General features: G+C 44.6%; 1 protein-coding gene across 1 annotated transcript in view; it reads right to left on the bottom strand.

The window, feature by feature from the left end:
* Window positions 1-254: 254 nt before the first annotated feature.
* Window positions 255-20,103, bottom strand: part of KCNK9 (potassium two pore domain channel subfamily K member 9) — an 84,610-nt gene continuing 64,761 nt past the window's right edge. The window contains exon 2 of the mRNA XM_074897567.1: window positions 255-1,096. Coding sequence (XP_074753668.1) covers window positions 255-1,096 — 842 coding nt within the window. The remainder of the gene's footprint in view (window positions 1,097-20,103) is intronic.

Raw genomic sequence — 20,103 nt, 5'->3', positions numbered from 1 at the left:
GCTGTGTGTGCAACTTTGGATTTGGTACCCACTTCACGTCACCTTGAATCTTCTGACATCCACCGAGGGGGTAATGTAAGGCATACTTTGCTGGAACAGTAATAATCCATGCTTCATGCTCAAGAGCTGAGTCTCAGAGGAGGACTGGCTTTCTCTACTCCCTTGGGCCTCCCTCTGTCTCACTCAAGGAACAAAAAAAACCAGAACAACGGAGAACTAGGGAAAACAAGGAAAGCAAAAGAAGACAAATCCCTTTAAATGGACTTTCGCCTTTTCATCAGCCTGTGGTTATCTGTAAAGCTGTGCAACCCAGGTGAGATGGAGCTGACAGGAGATGGGAAAAGGCTGTTTTTTAATGTGCTTGGTGAGATCTCCTCTATCTTGTAAGAGATGGAGTGAAAGTACTGGGGGTTCAGCTTTGAGCTGAACGAATTTTGGTGGGACACCACCCGGCTGGTGTACTCGTGGGACCTGTAACACATGCAGGAACAAACTGACTGAAGGTCTGTTACTTCGGCCTTGTACCGTGGCCGACCATGCTGGGAGTCCTCTTGGATGTGGATAATCATGCTGTTGCGGTTCCCTGCCAGGGATGCCCGTTCCTCGGCATCCCGCCTCTCGTCCTCGCTGTTCATGGTTAAGAACCTGAGAACAACCAGATTTAGAAATGCCCCAATGACTGTCAACCCCACTAGAATGTACATAAAGCTAAAAGCCACATAGAGAGGCTTCTTTTGAAGGGCCCCTTTGGTCTGCAGGGCCACATAGTCTCCAAATCCTATCGTAGTCAATGTTATAAAGCAGTAATAGTAAGCATGGAAAAAGCTCCATTCCTCGTACTGGGAAAAGGCTGCTGCTCCAATGCAGAGTGTTCCCATGCAGGAGAAGAAACCCACAGTGACCATGTTTTCCATGGAGACCTCGGTGCTCCTCATCCCACAGCACTTTTTGATGCGTTTCAAGAGGTACTTGACGAAGGTGTTCATGCGCTCGCCCAAGCTCTGGAACATGACGAGTGTCAGTGGGATCCCCAGGACCGCATAGAACATGCAAAAGGCCTTCCCTGCATCCGTCCCTGGGGCAGCATGTCCATAACCTGGGAGGGGGAATGAAAAAACAGGACAGTCAGCAAGGCATATGATGACCACAGCTCCCCCTTCATGCAAGCCACGTGAATCGCAGAGACTCTGATGCCACAGCCAGATCCAAAGTTATAGGAACACTGCAGTCACACAATCTTCCTATCTCCTCACTCACGTCCTGTATCCAAAGCAAATAAGACACAGAATAAAAAAGGTTTACACGCAGGAGTGGGAAAGGTGAAAGAATGGCAAACCCATCCTACCTCAAATAATGTGCAGTCTCCTAAAACAAGATTATATCGCGTTCATTCACTAAAGAAATTTCACATCCGACCTGTATCACATGCAATAGTGGAAGATTTGGAAATAGGTTGACTTGTCCACAGTATTTTTGAGAAGAGTTGGTGTTTCCCCGTCCCAAAACCATAGTACACTGATGGCATCCAAATCTTTGTTTGCTGGCAGCTTGGAGTTAACAACATCCACAGACCCACCAAAGAAATTCCTTTCCAAACTCTTCCATGCTGAACAAACGTTTCTCCTAGACACCCTATGAAAGCTACTCACTGCTGGAACACCATAGGACTTTAAGGGTTTAATGCCTGCTCTATCTTTAATTACTGAAGAATAAACAACTTACAAGCTTGTTTTATAGCTTTACAGCTTTTACAGCTAGGCAAAGGCAATTTTGTCAGGATATTAAACTAATCCAAGACTGAGGATGTAGCACATTTCACATAGTGTACAGATACTAAAATCATGGCAAAACCTGTATTCTAAATCAAACCATACATGTGGATGAGTCTGTTTTGAAATCATAATTTCACTTTTTAACATCACGCTATTTTAAAAATCTACATTTATTACAGCTAAGATTCTATGTGACAGTACCAAAGTCTCCCAGCTGGGATGCCTGGGACTCACCTGGCCACGGTATGCACTGACCATGTGGGTAATGGTGTCTATAATCCCCTTAAAGTCAATGAATAGAAATATGCACTTCCCAAGTGCAGTTTATATCATCTACACCTAGGTGTCTAAAACAGGTCAATGAGAGATTCTCATGAGACACCTATTTCTCTACAGTCGTAATAGAAATTTCGGGACAGAACTCAGTTCAAGATTAATACACCTAAATTTTGTTATCTACATGTGCACTAGACGTCCAAGCTCCCATTATAGTCAACAAAGATTTAATGAAAACAGCCAGTAGTGAGTTATTTAACTAACCATCCAAGTCTACCTTACAGTGAGATGAAATAACAGTACTGAGTGTTCCACTGACTGTATTCATTAGGTCCCCATTAGACACCTGCTGACTGCAGAAGAATTTAGACACCTACTGCACAGATAGACTCCTAAACACAAACAGTTGAACGCAGATGTCTTATCATGAGTAGAGCTCCACCTTCAGTGACTAGCTCCAATGTAGGTGCCTGCACTGTAGACACTGAGGGTTTAAATCAACTTTCCATCTATCATCATCTGAGACCCCTGAGTTATCAGGATATCCAGAGGGCTGGCCGATGAAACACAGGGCATACAGCAGACCCACATTTATGGATCAAAAGCTGGAGACCAGACAGCATCCAAGATACTGCTGAGGCAGGACCATCCCCGTCGTACTGCCCCAGCCCTGCCCATCACCCTTAGACTCAGATCATGGACCTGCTGCTCTGAATTTGTCTAATCCTTACTTGGAAACTGTTGACACTGCTCATCTCTTCAAACTCCTGTGGCAACAGATTCCAGAAGTTCACTATCTGCTGTGTAAAAAAGGACTTAATTTCAGGCAGATCTTGTTTCAGCTAGTGCCCCTTACATCTAGTATTAAAGTTCTGTTTCTACCCTATCTATTACCTTCATGGCTTGAGCTAAACTCAGCTTTATGTCTGCTCTGTTTTTTCCTGTCTGAACTGGAGCCACTGCCTTTTTAGTCATATAGCAGAAATCACATTCCCTTGATCATTTCAATGTCCTTCTCTGGACCTTCTCTAGCTCTGCCACATAATTTTGGAGGTGCAGAAACCAGAAACCAGAACTCTGCATAGCCCTCGGGATGTGGGCGCACCATGGAGCCTGCAGTTTTGCTAGAACAAGAATACGAACATCAGGCAGCATTCAAAATTAAAACCAACAGTGGACAAAGAAAAAAAAAAAAAAAAAAAAGAGATAAAACCAGCAAGAATACCCTCCAAAAAGCAGGTATTTCCACAGCTCAGTTGCTAATTGTTGGCAGATGGATGGGATGTGAAGAACGGTTTACAAAAGAAGCACATAACTCAAAATAGGAAGTTCTTTTCAGGTTACAAAACAAAGAGATTCACCTGTTGTATTGGGCCAGGTAGCCTGTTCATCATAAAAAGCAGTTTTCAAACTACCTGGAACGGGAAGTGTCTTCAATAGATTGATGCTGGGTTTGTTCCACCTGACTGTCCCTCAATAAAGGCTATAATTGCCTCTCATTACTAAGATCAGCTTTTGAACTACAGGGGTGTTAATTAAACCAGGGACATCTTCCCATTTTATAGCTTTAGTTACAGCTGATAAAGAGAAGGAAAGCTTCAGAAAATGTGATTTTCCAGATGGTTGCAGAGATGGCAGTTGGTGGAAACAGCTTTCACTTTGGGTTCTAAAGAAAATGATTGGGGTGAAAAAAGATTTCTTTTGATATCGCTATATCCCTCTCACTAAAGATATCCACAGAGACAGTTTAGGGAGATTATAAAACATTAATATTATGTGCTTATACACTATCTCACAATTGAATATCTAAGATTTGTCACAGACTTCGTAATTAACTTGGGACTCACAGCTCTCCCTTAAGATAGGAATATATCCATATCCCTGTTTTACAGATAGTAAAGCACAGACACTGTCAGGCTATAATTTCTCTCCAATTCACACAGGTAGACAGAATATCCAGAAATTCTGATTTGTATTCTGCCCCATGTCATACTCACTTTCCACAACATCAGATAATTTTTTTTACCGTATTTTCACCATGAAACTGGGGTAAAGAAAGGACTTTATTCATGAAACTGGAATAAGACTTTACAGATAGATTCATGTTTAAAGGATCAGAGTCATATCTTTCTCCAGTACAACATGGCTTTAAGGAATAGGCACCTTAGTCATTGCCTTCAACACTGTGAGATGAGGGGCTTCAAAATGCACCAAAGAAAGACCTAACTCTCCATTACTTTAGCATTACAGAATCTATCCAGCAATACACTGAGCAATGCATGAAAAGCAAATTCCCGCACTATACATTCTCTGAAATTCAATAAATCTCAAATTTAAAACAAACCACTGTCCTCTTAACAGCAAAGACTTCCTCTGGACAAAATGAGGCAGTCAGCAATTGCCAGAGGAAGAGGGGCACAGATGATCATTAACACTGATAAACAGCCCTCCGTAGTGCACAGAATCAGTCTCCAAGCAGTTGGGTTTTACTTTTGTCAAGTAAAGGCAGAAGCAGAATCAACTCCCTTGGTAGCAGATTTCAGCTCCTAAAATTCAGCATAATGCCCTCTACATGAATGCCACTGCTTTTTTCCGGAGTATAAAGAGATGACTCCATGTGAACCATAAGAAACACAAGGCTTAAAGAGAAATAGAAAGGTTAAGCATGACATTGGTATTTCTCACTCTTCTATGGTCAAGAAGAAAGATCAAACAGAAGACCTTAAAACTAGGTATAGCAAATAACTAGCCATGGGGCTGAGATATCAGTAAGAAAGGTATAGATTGAACTTTACATTGGACCACGCTTAGGTAAATACTACCTATACTACTCTAGTAGACCAACCACTTTGCTGAGGTCCCACAATACAGCAATATGACCACATCAATCAGGTTTGGCTGATATTTAATGAGATATAATTTGAATGATCAAAGACAGTCTAAATACCTCTCACCTTGATTGGAAGTGATGTCATTAGTATTCTCTCTCTTTTATAATACTACCCAGCTGCTTAGGCTTTCAAGACAGAGCTCATCTGTGTTGGCACCAAGAAGAATAGTTTGGTGTGAAGAAATGTCATGTCTCAGAGTGTTACTTCAATTTTGGCCTGCAGAGCACCAATGCACTGCAAAAGCCATCTCCTCCCACTTATGGAGGGTCTGGACTACAGACATCAAACAGAACTGCAAGAAGATGTAGGCAAGGGAGGTAAAGAGTCAGACCATAAGGGCTCTCTGCTCTACTTAGTAGCATAGATGGAGCCTGCATGGTGCAAAGCAAAGGGTGTTTTTCTACATTAGGCTCTGTCAGAGATTGGGAGAGGTTTGTCTTAGATGTGCATTGGTATCGGGCCAAATACATGGTCAGCGTTAGAAAAATAAAAACTAAATGTGGCAGCGGTAAGCTATTTATAGTTTGCGTTCAGGCCAGCGTGTAGCTGCAGAGCAGCTAAGCCTCATTCACATTCACAGTCAATGTACAACAGGTTTTAGGTGTCTTGAATCTTGAAGCAACACTCTGCGTTATTCATGAGGGATGCTTTATTTCTCTCAGGAGTAAGTTTCTCCCCTCATTCATCTATGCATCATTCATCCTCATGATGGACATTTGGGCCTGGTCGTCTCTGACAACAGCCTCCGGAAAGAAATGAACTGCACCATCCCTGTGACTCAAACCTTTCTTACTCATGCTGGCAGCAGCCCTGGCCGTGAGATAATGAAAAGAGGATAACGGCACCTGTTACTCAGATGGGCAAGCATAATTCAGATTAAAACATCTTCCTGATGTCACACACTTCACTTCAGAGGTTCACCTACGTCAGAGAAACTGCCACAAGGAACATGCTGGCTCTCTGCTGGATTTGCTGTTTGCGCTTTCAGCAGGGAGAGGAAACAACATGGTCTTCACAGTGCAGAGGAAAGAGGCTTCAGCAAGGATCAGGGAGATACTTCATCTAACTAACTGGTAGTGACTCATTTACCAGGAGAAAGGCATCCTCTTGTAAGGAAATCCAGAGCACATCATGGATGCTGCTGTACCTGGATGAAAGCTGATGTGTAACTACACCACCCTCCTGGCACGAGAGCACCCCTGACTGCTCCCTCTTCTCTCTCCCCCACATGTTTGGGCCCTCCCCAAATCCTGCTGCCTTCATCCCCAAACATCTTCAGGACCTCCTTTTTCTTTCATGCCCTTGTTAGCTGATGTCACTGCAGCACATTATCTGAATAATCTCTCTTCCTTTGCACAGCTTCCCCTTCCATCCTCAAAGACATCCTCCCCTTTCAATGCTCAAAAGACAGTTTCTAATGTCAGGTCAATGCGTGGCACATGGCTCCCTACAGGAACACACAGCAACGTGGGCTGAAATCATCCCGTGTTGTGAAGACATGGGCACTGTGTGAGAGAAGGAAGGCTGTGCCAGGCCCCAGGTGCAACCTCAGATCTGAAATGCCTTGACAAGGTCGGCACAGCCTCTCACCCCAGCTCACCCCTGCTCTGTTATGACTGCTCCTATGTCCTGACTGCTGAGGTAAGGCTTGGAAATTACACTCAGAGCTTCGCATTGTATCAAGACCTGCAGAAGACCTCCTACTCTGGGCAGCAGGGACACAGCAGGCTTCCCTTACTTTAATCTCTTACCACAAGCACAGATGTCTCTTCTTGATCTTGGAACCAAACTTTCAAGATGATCAGGGGAAACAGCTTCAAAAGCAGCTCTGACCAGCTGGGCAGGCACACACATACTCACAGGCAACGTCCCGCAAGAAAATTAGGAGAAAAAATGTCTTTGCTCTGTGATCCACTGACCAGCAGGTGAAGGCACAGGCAAAGCTGGTCTTCTGGAGGGCAGGAGGCCAGCCCTGACCCATGCACATCCTGAGTCAGGACAGACAAGTGCCTCAGCCTCGGAAATTACCCCCAGTGCAACAAATTCTGTTCAGCTCACCAGGCACGCTGAATCTACTCCCTGTCAGCAAATGCTGTGCATGACAGCCCAGCAGGAGACCTGAAGGACTCATCCAAACTGACTGAGAAGACTAATAACTACTGCTGAGTCAGCACAATGCCAGCTTCTGTGCCACTCATCCCTCCACCACAATTCCTCACTCTCTCCATTAGTCTGATCTGCAGCCATCACACATTAGCTCCTGCCTTTTGAATTGTCCAGACTGTCTGTTGGTATAAATTCCCAATCCTGACCCTTACCAAATGTTGCCAAACCATGTCCCACTGGAAGATACAACCATAGGAAAAGTACTACATGAAGGGTGCTTGGGCAACTGCCTAAGAACACAGCCCTGCACTCTTACAGCCATGATGGAGCAAGAACTGAGGCCATCAGCTGCAACAGCCTTCTGGGTAGTCCTCTTGTGGGTGTAGGTTGGGAAGACAATATGTTTCTCAGACGACCTTAAGTTATAGGGATCTAAAGGCAGCAATTTAGTGAAACACAGACATGCACTGCCATGCTCATTTCTTCATTTAGGACATAGGACTTCAGGTTTGGCTGGTTGCATCTGGGGATCACATGCAATACAGTCAGGCATTTCCTGCAAGAAGTTTCCCCTCTTGAGGAGACTTACTTTGGATTCTTAGAGGCTCAAGGCAAGTAATGTGTCCCAGTCCCAGTAAGGCTATCAGTAAAGTCACCTCCATGGAACACGTTAGAGAACTGCATTTCAGAGATTCTCAGACTGCTTAGATTGGGCTTTCCTCCTCCTTCCCTGCCTGGACTCCACCACCAGCATGTACAAAGGGTGGCCTCTCCTCTGTCCTGTTGGATGACTACCTGGGATGGTGAGCGAACAAATCTATTCATTTCACTGGGGCAGAGTAGTTGGAAGATCTGCTCATTCAGTCGTGTGACCATCAGAGGTGTGTGCCCAGGCAGTTTCCACCTCCCCACAGCTGGAGAGACCTGGGGGCTTCTCTGCTTCCCCTGGAAAAGATCTTGTATTCCTCCTGAACTTAACCCCCAATGGGACACAGCTCCCCCATTCTGACAGATATTCCTTCTGCCTAATGGGGAAGCACAGATTTGGTCACAGTGGCCCTTTCAGATACCCACTGGGTTACTGCATGAAGAAATAAGTTTACAAGTCTAAACTAAGCCATAGGAAACTTTCTAATTAACTTCTGCTTTTGTTCTCATATCTTGATAGGGATAAGCCACCTATATCTACATCTCTGCCCATCTGTCTTTTCTCCCCAATAGCTTTGAAGCCGCTCACCAATTTCCACCACTTTTAGAAGAAGCTGTAATGTGAACTTGATAGTAATCTGTTCTGCTGGGCCTGCCATCTGGCCAACCTGGGAATATACAAAAAAGAGCAAAAAAATCAACACACACATAGTGCAGACTCAGCTGCAATGTAATCAGCTCCTTCTCTGTCCAGTTACAGGAAAGAAACAGGAGCTGGGGGTCCTGTAGGGTGGGATGAGACACAGGGGCATGGGAGAGAACTGCAGGAATCGGGTATCTCCACCATCTTACAAGACAACCTGTGATGGAATATCTATCTGTCTGAGATGATAAGGATGCAGATCAGGGTTCAAGGGAACTGGTGGATGTTTTGGATTTCACAGGAAACCAGGCTTGACTACTGCTGCTGCTCAAGAAACTACTTGTCTCTAGCAAAAGACAAAACTTGGAAAATACTGCTTTTAAAAAAAAAAAAAATTAGTTTTGCATTTGTTTGGGTTTGTTCTCTTATTTTCCTCCACACGTGAACCTTTTCCATTATTTCTGTGTAAAATTTACACTATAAAGGGTTTTACTAAGAAAGGTCAGTAAATGAGGGAGAGTGGAAATTTTCAAATGGCCACGTGAAACCACTTACAATCTTCCTGCTCATCCATATGACATGCAAGACCTGATCATCTCAAACCTCCTCTTCTTGAATTTAGACAGCCTCTACTTACACTGTTTGGGTAAGAGATGTCTGCAATCACTGACAATTCTTTTTAATAAGATAACAGAGCATCTGAGGTAACTGCTACCTGGTGTTCCACCCCCCCAGGAAATCAAGGATGCCAACACGTGCCAGTTAATTTTGTCCAGACATGACAATATTATCTCTACTCTGTGACTTCCTCTGCTTCAGAAAAGAGGCTTGGAAGAGAAAAGAGGTTCCTCTCCAGCTCTGCAAGGACATTAGCATCGAAAACAGCAGAGATTTGGGCCGTGTTTCTGATATACTATTTCCCAACTCCTGAAACCAACAGCAGCTCTGCTCTGGATTTCCAGCTGGGCAGGAGCTGACAGTTCCCTGGACTAAAACTGAGCCCAGACACCTTCCTTAAGAAATCAACAGCAGTACAAATTGGCCAGGCACATCACCAGGAGACCACGTGTTCATCACAGGGACACAGCAAGACAGATCAGCCAACAAGCTGGATTCTTGTAACAGCAAGAAAAACAAACCTCCAAAGTCCAACAACAAACAGGTTGACAGTGACTCTTCGGGTTCATACAACTTCAGAGCTTTTTGGTAAGCACCAAACAATCAGGTTTTCAGGATCCTACACACCACCAGCTCAGAGTAAAATGTTTGCATCTGGACAGAAGTGTGTTCTATATCTCTTTGGCACTGAGATACCTAACTGCACAAAGCCCTGTAGCACGTCTGAGACAACGTTTTCCCATGATCTCTATTTCTGACTGCCCCTGGATGCCTTTCCTCCCCTTCATCCTCTCCATTTTGTTCTCTGAAACAGTCAGAGGATTGACCTGAGGCTCACATCACATCTAGTCCCAAGACAAATCATGCCCAGAACAAGTTCTCAATCTGAAGAGAATCGTAGCAACCACTAGGAAAAGACTTATCAGGTCATGTTATCCATTCCCAGGGGCCAGCATATGATTGTTCCCTACAATATATACTCCAGGGCTTTGTCCAGTTTTGTTTAAATGATTGAAATAACAGGACTTCTACTCCCTCCCTTAGGAAACTATTCCCCTGTCTAGCAGATCCAGCTATTAGGAAAATTTTTTTGATACACAGCCTGTATTTTTCTATGATGTCTTCTATCACAGTGTTCTTTTACAGCCCTCAATCCAACACACCCCATTTCTCTCCATCACTGCTCGCTCCTTTACACTGCTTGGAGATAGTCACAGCTTCATCCCTTAGTCAATATTAGCTATAAACAAAGCTCTTTGGGGCAGAGTCCTGCAGCAAGAAAGACAACAGGTGCTTTACAACCTATACCTAGATTCATTTTAAATTTCTCTTCAGAAGCAGCTCCTTATGAGCTCTTCAGAAACTTGCAGGCTCTTTGCTAGAGTTGTGCACAGTCCTTACAGAGGCAGGACCATGGTAGAAGGGTTATTAATTCCCTGGACTGCAAAATATCCTCTTTGGGAATATAGGTCTGACTGGTCATCACTATAACTTTATGTTCTCATTGTACAGCAAACTTTTCCTGATGCTGTCATTTCTTCACATCCCAAAGGCTCCTTCTACTGCATGTATGTGATTGCAGTATTATTTTTCCTCAATCCCCTCTATCTTGGGCAATTTTAATAGTTTTCTGTAACTGATTTTGGTTGCTCACAGTTTATTGGCAATGATCTGAGACCTGTCCATGAGGGGGCAAGATGAAGGACTCGCCACCTGCAAAGTTGGCAGGATGATCCAAACAGCACTCTGGGGGATCGGGGAAAAATACATCAGGAAGAAGCATAGGGGCGCAGTCTTAAGAAGAAGCCAAAACCGAATGGGTTTCTTCTTCCTTTTCTATGCTGTGATGACAGAAAAGGGGCATGAGAAATTTCTGATATCTCTTTGATCGAAGGGTTACTTCTTTTCAAACTAAAACCAGCATTAAGTCTGAGTCTTCGTGGAGTTAACAGGATTCTGCTCTCAGACCTGCTGAATGCTTGAGACAGCTCTCGGACACTGCCAGGGCTTGAGAAGCTGGATCTCAACCAAAACCCTGCTAAATAAAAACATTACCAAAGGCCAGCATGCAGCAGAGTGGCTCAAATCATTAACGACATAGTAATCGTTCCCTGTGAACCTTTGATGACATTATCCACTGCAGTCCACAGAGCTCTTTTGCAAATCAGTGTGACACCAAATGCTGTCCGAGATGGTCTGGCAAAACACAGCACATCCAGTGAGAGACGCAGGGTGACATTTAGGGAAGCAGATCAGCTCAGTTTTCACTGGAGGAACTGCATTTTGCCTCTATAAGTCTCCTCTCTATGCAACTAAGAAACTTAGAAGAGCATAATTTGCCAAGAGTTTGCTCACCTATTTGTTTTCGTGCTGTATCTACTGCAGATTGTTTCTGTGCACAATAAAAAAAGGATATATTTGAAACTTTTAAAAAATACTAACAGGCACATGGTATTTTGAGTAGATTCTCCTTTCTGCTGTTTGAGGAACCATGGCTTCCCCCATCCAAAAGGGCAGCTAAAGGAAGGGTCAGAGATTCCCTCTGTGCTCAACTTCAGTCCCCATTAGAAAAACATCCCAGCAAATCAGTCGGGAGACACGATTTTTACTAATACAGATAAAGTGATACAAACTCTGATCTAGACAAAGTTGTACAGATATGAAAGCGTTTCTTCTAGGGTAGTCTGTCTCGTCAGGTAAACAGTCGAGTGTGGAGGAACCACCAGTTTCTCTTCACACTCAAAGCGCTGCGGTCAACAGCTTGATGACCAAGTGCAGAGCAGTGACCAGTGGTGCTCCTCAGGGGTCAGTGTTGGGACCAGCACTGTTTAACATCTTTGTTGGTGACATGGACAGTGGGATCGAGTGCACCCTCAGCAAGTTTGCCGATAACACCAAGCTGTGTGGTGTGGGTGACACACTGGAGGGAAGGGATGTGCCATCCAGAGGGACCTGGACAGGCTGGAGAGGTGGGACCGTGCAAACCTCATGGAGTTCAACAAGGCCCAGTGCAAGGTCCTCACATGGGTCAGGGCAATCCCAAGCACTAATACAGGCTGAGCAATGAGTGGATTGAGAGCAGCCCTGCGGAGAAGGACCTGGGAGTGTTGGTTAATGAGAAGCTCAACATGACCCAGCAACATGGGCTTGCAGCCCAGAAAGCCAACTGTATCCTGGGCCATGTCAAAAGAAGTGTGGCCAGCAGGTCGAGGGAGGGGATTCTCCCCCTTCACTGTTATGAACCCCCCCCTGCAGTACTGTGTCCAGCTCTGGGGCCCCCAGCATAAGAAGGACACAGACCTGTTTGAGCAGGTCCAGAGGAGGTCCACAGGGATGATCGGGGGCTGGAGCAGCTCCCCTGTGAGGACAGGCTGAGAGAGTTGGGGGTGTTCAGCCTGAAGAAGAGAAGGCTCTGCAGAAACCTTATAGTGGCCTTCCAGTACTTAAAGGGGCTACAGGAAAGATGGGGAAGAACTTTTTACAAGGTCATGTATTGACAGGACAAGAGGCAACAGTTTTAAACCGAAAGAGGGTAAATTTAGATTAGATATAAGGAAGAAATTCTTCCCTGTGAGGGTGGTGAGGCCCTGGCACAGGTTGCCCAGAGAAGCTGTGGCTGCCCCCTCCCTGGAAGGGTTCAAGGCCAGGTTGGACGGGGCTTTGGGCAACCTGGGCTGGTGGAAGGTGTCCCTGCCCATGGCAGGGGGTTGGGACTAGATGATCTTTGAGGTCCCTTCCAACCCAAACCATCCCACAATTCTATGATATCTTCTCCTTTGCTTCTCATTCTCTGTCCCTTCATGACCATGATAAGGAATTAGCCAGAGGGACACAAATTTTCCTGATTCTAGATCTTTGCGTTCATAGATTTCTTTACATCAGTTACAGCAATTATTGTACCTTCTATGAAGAAAAGCACTCTCTTTTGACTCTGACTGGCTGCAGTTTTGGCCAAGGCTATTTTCCATGCAAACACTCTAATTTTGCAGCAGCTTTATTAGTTGAAACCTGGCTTCAATGTTCTAACAGCCAGAACAAGTGGAGTTTGTCATAATTACTCTCATCACATCACATACAGCCTGAGCAGTGATTCAACCGGACTGATAGATTTCATCAAAGGGGTATATGTATTTCATTAAAAAAAAAAAAAAAATGTTTTGTTCAAATGCTTTGAATCGACTTTATTTTACCAATGTATTATTTTTTTTTTTATTTCTGTTCCTCTTATTCCCAAAAGAGGCTTATGCTTGAAAAGACAAGCAAGAAGAGATTTCTTAATTTTCCTTTACAAATCTGAAGTGTGTCCTGCCCATTGTTTTTGAAAAAATTCACCCAAAACTTCTGTGAAGGAAGAAGTTAAATTCTGATTGAGAAAGCATTTTTGGAAGTTGAAACCAAGAAAGTTAATGGGAATATATTGCCCAACTCTACTGTTCTGTTTAGTTGTCCTCTGAGCCAGTACTAACTTTGAGGTACATTTATCCTTCCACTTTGAAGACAGAAGAGCTGAGCTAAAATGTGAAGGTCAAAGTTTTGCAACGTTGCTCAGGGTTGTCTACAGGACGATTTGCTCGAATTGCAGTATTAGGGTAATTACACCACTGGAGCTAGACTGGTCTAACTCACTGGGTTGGCACTTTCAAATGAAGCCACCTAATCCTTTTTTGTGATACAAACTTTTATCTCAAAGAACCAAGCACACACCAAGAGCGTAGAGACTGTCGGTACCTTTCCCCACCAAGACCACCAAGATGAAACCAGAGGTGTTTCTCATGGGATACTGAGCCAACAGAAACTGTTCAAGTTAAGTTAGGTGTTTGAGCCTAACTGGTATTAAGCCCAGAACTTGAGTTCACATGCAGTGAAAATCTCCTTCCTAAAAAGATGGATGTCCACCTCAGTTAGGGCTTTAGTCTCCACTAATCAAGCTGCAATGCTCTCTCTGAACTCACTGCTCCTATAGCTAAAAGTCTTCCTGTTTTCAATCCAAACTTGTTCATGGTCTGTTGGTTCTCACAGAAGTCCTTAGCTCAAACAGCAGTCTTCCCAGTTTGTCTTCCCTACTCCCATAGACTAATAAAGATCCACCATATTTCACTAGCCTGTTTATTTGTTGGGTTTTTTGTTTTTTTTTTGTTTTTTCCCCTAGGTTGAATAAACCAGCCACTGCTCATCAGCTGCATTATACTTTCACTTTCATAGCATTTTGCACCTTTCCATCTTGAATTCAATTTTTTTGCACATCAACACCCCAAATTTAGATAAACACAGAAATTCAATGCTCCATTTGTACAGACTTTGAACAGTATTTTATACAATTTTAGACAGATCTTGTATACAGCACTGACACAAAACTTGAAATAAAGTACTGCATTTGAAACCTACTTGTCTTTGGTTCGCAGTACTAAATCCATGGGATCTTATTTTGTCTCACACTGATGAGAACAGAGTAATCTTTCTTGGTGACTATGAACTCACAGCAGTGTAACTCAAGTACACATGAGTTTGTGGTTTACGTAGAGACAAGTGTTTGAGCTAAGTTCCATGTTAGCATTAAACAGATGGATGCTAAAAAGAAACTTTCCATACACTGCCAGCATCTCTCCAACAAACGACCCATGAAAAGCAAGATGGGGTTCATGTGTGCTACCGAGTCTTGAAGCTGACAGGCATATCCCAATTAGTTATTCTAAAAGTGGCTCGGTTTAGTCTCCCCAACACATTTCCAGTTCCCAACAAATTCTTTTGCTGAGACCATTCTGAGATCTTTCACCTCTCTTTTTATTTCTTTATTGTTTACAGACATCTACTTTTCCCACGTCAGCCCTGATAAGCACACCAAGCACCAAGATTGCAGGAGGCAGTAGAGTGAGACACCATTTAATGCACCTGACTAGGCATAATCAGAGCAATCCATCACTTCAGTTTTCTACTCCCAGCCAACAGGAATAGTCAAACTGAGCAGGAAGAAGTGGGAAGCCACTTACCAAAAGTTCTGCAAACCTCTACCCCTCATCATTTCTCTTTTGCTGGGTGGAAAACAGTGCCCTACTACATTCTTTTCATATCATAACCAAGTGTATTTTGTTTCATCCCTGAACACCCCCATAAAAAGTAGCTCAAGAAATCAGACTGACAAAATATTGATATTCTGAGCAGCCATAACAATTGTTTACACAGTTTTTATACCTGAGAACCTCCATTGTGGTCCACGACCCCACAATAGCAGGGGCTATATAAAAGACACAGAAAAACATGAGATGGTCCCTGACTATTCACAATTCTGCCTTGACACTGGAAACTACCATCTGCACTTTCCAGACATGGATACCGGAGACGGAGAGGGCCTAGTCAGGAAGAATACAGATCAGACCAAGAGTCTGACATCCCTGCAAAAAAGGCCATGTAATGAGGAAAATTATTAATCTGTTCAACGAAGGAGAAAACTCATGAGTAGGATTATTTAAAACAAAACCCTGGCTAACATCCTTCAGAACCATTCCTGTAGGGATTTAAGTCTCAGTTTCAGCTTCACTTGTAAGCTTTGAAGCTTATATAAATAAGGAGCAGCACCGCTGAGGGTCCACTAGATCTCCTGTCTAAGAGACATAACAACCCTCCATTGCACACCCCCTTCCCATGCCCTGTACAGGGTATGCCCTGTATCCCAGTGTGGTATTATCTCACTCTAATTTGGGACTGGATTTGCAGACACATGCTCAAGTTTGAACTCTCAGTAAGTATCTTAGCATAGTTTTGTGGAAGTCAAGTTTCCTCAGCTGCATGTTTTGAGGAATCCATATATATAATCATGTGGTGGGTTGACCTTGGCTGGCTGTCAGGTACCCACCAAGCCATTCTACTGCCCCCCTCCCCCTCGCTGGACAGGGGGAGAAAATAGGATAAAAAACCTTGTAACTCAAGATAAGGACAGGGACATTGCTCAGCAGTTACCATCATGGGCAAAACAGACTCAACTTGGGGAAGACTAATGTACTGTCAGTTAATAACAGAGTAGGATAGTGAGAAAGAAAAGCAAAAGTAAAAAGCCCTTACACCGCTCCTCCCCTCTTCCCAGGCTCAACTTCACTCCTCTATTCCCAACACTTCTGCCTCCTCCTCCTCTTCCCATTTGCTGCAGGGGGTTTGGGAACAGCAGTTGTGGTCAATCCATAACACTTTCTCTCTGCCTCTCCTTCCTTCTCATGATCCAGCATGGAGTGACTCCCAAGGGATAGAGTCCTTCACGAACTGCTCCAACATGGGTCCTTCCCACAGGCTGAGGTTCTTTAAGAACTGCTCCAGTGTGTCCTTAGCATGGGGTACAGTCTTTCAGCAATGGACTGCTCCAGCATGGGACCCCACGGGGTCACAAGTCCTGCCAGCAAACCTGCTCCAGCGTGGGCTCCTCTCTCCACAGGGCCACAGGTCCTGCCAGGAGCCTGCTCCAGCGTGGGCTTCCCATGGGGTCACAGCCTCCTTCGGGCATCCCCCTGCTCCGGCGTGGGGTCCCCCCCGGGCTGCAGGTGGGTCTCTGCTCCCCCATGGAGCTCCATGGGTGCAGGGCACAGCTGCCTCACCACGGGCTGCACCACGGGCTGCAGGGGAACCTCTGCTCTGGGCCTGGAGCACCTCCTGCCCCTCTTCCTCACTGGCCTTGGGGTCTGCAGGGTTTTTTCTCTCATATATTCTCACTCCTCTCTCACAGCTGCTGCACAGCATTTTTTACCCTTAAATATATCGAAGAGGTGCCACCAGCACTGCTGATGGGCTCAGCTTTGGCCAGCAGTGGCTCTGTCTTGGAGCCAGCTGGAACTGGCTCTGTCCAGCATGGGGATAGTTTCTGGTGTCTTCTCACAGAAGCCACCCCTGCAGTCAGTCCCTGGCTACCAAAACCTTGCTATGTAAACACAACACAGATCAATAGGGGGGGGTTTATTTGCTAGCTTGGTTGCTTGCAAGTCTTGGAAGTAACAGCTCCACTTCCAGACTTGCTACCTCATTTGCTGCTGGGTCTCATTTGCTTTGCAAAACCATAAGCAGTCTGATGGAGCTGTTGCCACCAGCTTCAAATGCTCACACTGAGGCTAAAGCTGCTTCCGACTCCTGAAGACCTCCTGACTTCCTGGCTGTGTAGCAGCAGCAGCAAAATTATAAACCTAGCAATGTTTTATTTGTCTCTGCAGAGGACCAGCTCTCAGCTTGAAAGAAACTGTCCCAGGGAGAAGACTCCAGAAAGCATCAGCACATCTACTATGTAGTAACCACATTACTTTTCTTACTAGGCAGATAGGTGGTACGTGGCCTAAAGACAGAGAAGATGGAAATATTCTTCAAAAGAAAAAAAAATATCTTCTTTGACTACACTGAATCTCAGATGGACTTCTGTACTCACTGGCCTACTTCTCCCATCAGTTTCTTTCTATCTCTTTTCCATAATCTCCCTTCTTGTTGGCCATATCTATTCCTCTTCTTCTCCTGTCCCACCTGTGTGTCACTCCCATGCCATTCTCATGCCTTTACCCTACTTGTTTTTATTTGCTGTTATCACCTTTTCTGGGCTCCTATTTCCCTCCTCTCCCTTGCCCACTTTCTTTCACTCCCATCTGCCCCTTCTTCATTCCTCTCTGTCTTGACTAGGTCAAACATCTGACTCCTCAGTCAATGCACAAGAATTAAAAAACTTCAAAGCCTATAACCACCCTATACAACAGTTGTTCTATGACTATAACTGCCAACTAGAAACTATCAGCCTTATCTTTGCAGTCAAGATTAATTCTGGAGTAGTGCATTATAAAATTAGCCATCCCTGGCAAGGCTATTGGCCTTTAGTTTTCACAAGAATACAATTAAATGGCATTTGCACAGTCAAGCTAGAGCAAAGCTAAGAGGAGACAGACATCATGAAGTTATTAGATTAGGAAGTAACACAACTACTCCTTGGTTAGATCAAGCATTTGAACACATTATATAATGTTTCAGAGGTAACACAGGCAAAATGAAACTGCTCTTGGGCACCTTCCCTCCTTCCCTCCCACCCCAGCAAACCGTGGGGAAATGCATGTAATAATAGAGAATGAGGAAAAGTCACTACCAGATGTCCAGACTTGGGGTTTGCTCAGAAGGTAACTTGTGTCACACCAGTAAAAAGCTTAACTCGGTGGGGACTCCAGAGCATGCACACAGCCCGCGGTCTTTCCTAATTCAACACACATGCACACATCATAATCAGAGCTGCTCCCGCACCCCAGGGCTAGATCTTCAGCTTGTATAAGTCAGCAGAATGCCCCAGAGGAGGTACTTTTGATTTATGTGGGCTAAAAATCCAGTCCCAGAGCCTCTTTGCGTACAAGAGGATGTGTTAGCATAACTGGTGAGTATCTGGGCTTAAAGAAGCCTTGCTCACGCACAGATTTTCATCGTGCAGATAGGCACTTGTATATACATGAGTAGCAACTCAAGCCTCACTTCTCCAAATCAGCTTTTGATTAGCGATGGGCAGTGCTGACGAGCTGCTGTCCACAAGCTCCATCCTGCTGGGGCAATCTCCCCACAACTCAGGGATACAGTCCAAAGGAGATAAAATCAAGCAAATTTGCTGAGCATGCCCTACTTTGTCATCAAAGAGGTCCCTCACATCAGTGCATTTGGTATAATTTTGGAAGAAAGCTATAAAACATGGAACTGTTTCAAATCCCCCTCTTTTTTTTTTTTTTTCTTTTTCTTCACAACCTGCGACATGGTTTGCTCATGTAAATTGGAAAAGTTAAACATTTGTCCAGCCCTCTTTAAATATCTATGCCATGTCCAAAGTTAAGCATCGATACCACTATTAGGAAACCAAGGATCCTAATGTGGTTGTTCTTTAGAGGAAGGGAGGCAAGAGACACTGGCTTTAGCATAGGATCTGTAGTCCCTTGGTGTCTGTCAATGCCAAGTGTTCTAGGCACTCAAATCATTACACAGTGATAACACGTCCTCTGGGAATGAGGTTCAACTTTTGACGACCCACACAAGTTTTATGTGTGAATCCTGTTCAGCATAGCTCTGTTTCTCCACCCACCCGCAGCCAAAGGAGCAGACTGGCTTAATTTACTGCTGTTTAAAAACAGACGCTGGCCCTCAATTTATCTCCATCAAGAGAAAAAATACCCAAGCTCCTCAAATGAAAAGCCCTGCAGGATTCTGCCTGTGCAAATGTGAGATGGAGATTTGACAATAAAAAAGACATTTCATTTGTCTTATTAGTGGCTGACTACTGTGGAAGGTGTTCAATCAATTAGACTGATCTTGGACTCCTGAATTATTGATAGAGAGAGCTGGATTACACTCTCAAATGCTTTTAGCTTAATTGCCCAACCCATCATTGCTTCATTTTCCTTTTCTTATGTATATAATTTTTTGTTGTTGTTGTTTTGTTTTTTAACTATAGCAGCTTGCCAGCGGCTGGCCCCGTTACTTTGCTGCTGTTGCCAGCGCTGCTGAAGCTGATCCAGGGAGTGAGTGCTGAAGCCTTGGCCGGGCAGCACTCGTCGGGTGCAGCAGGCAGGCATCGTCAGGGTGGTGCCAGCATCCCCCAGAGACCAGCTGGGACTGGGGAGGAGAACAGCACCTTCCTGCTATGAAAAAGACACTCATGGGGGATCAGGGGTGCCCCACTTCTACCTCCAGCCCACTCTGTACATTTTATAACTCTCAGTGCTTTTCCATGCCTCTCTCTTCAAACATCTGTAGCACTTTGCTTTCTGCCCCCCCTTCCTTCCTCTCCCCACATGCAGAAACACATTACAGCACAGATCTGGAGTTCATCTTGGCCACTATACCATCTCTGGCATCTTTTGGGTACCCAAATGATCCTTCTTACCCCATCATGACCACCATGGTTCCCCCTAAACCTTCTTAACCTTCCCCTCTCCACCCTTAATACCTTCCAGCCTCTTCTCATGTCCCCCTTCTCATCATTTCTCAGCTCTTACACCCTCTCCCCCCTTTTCCACACTGGGGCCATCCTCTCCCTCCTCCATTTGTAGCCTGGAGTGGGCAGTTCAGTGTAAAAATCATCAGGATTTGGAAACACTAGCAAAATAGTTAAACACAGCCAGCAGAGACAAGTGTCATTAAATGCAGGACTTTGAGTAATCCAGTGTGC

Source organism: Athene noctua, chromosome 2 (assembly GCF_965140245.1).
Source record: "Athene noctua chromosome 2, bAthNoc1.hap1.1, whole genome shotgun sequence".
Classification (NCBI taxonomy): domain Eukaryota; kingdom Metazoa; phylum Chordata; class Aves; order Strigiformes; family Strigidae; genus Athene; species Athene noctua.
The sequence above is the reverse complement of the archived record's forward strand: the minus strand, read 5'-3'. Positions and strand labels throughout refer to the sequence as shown.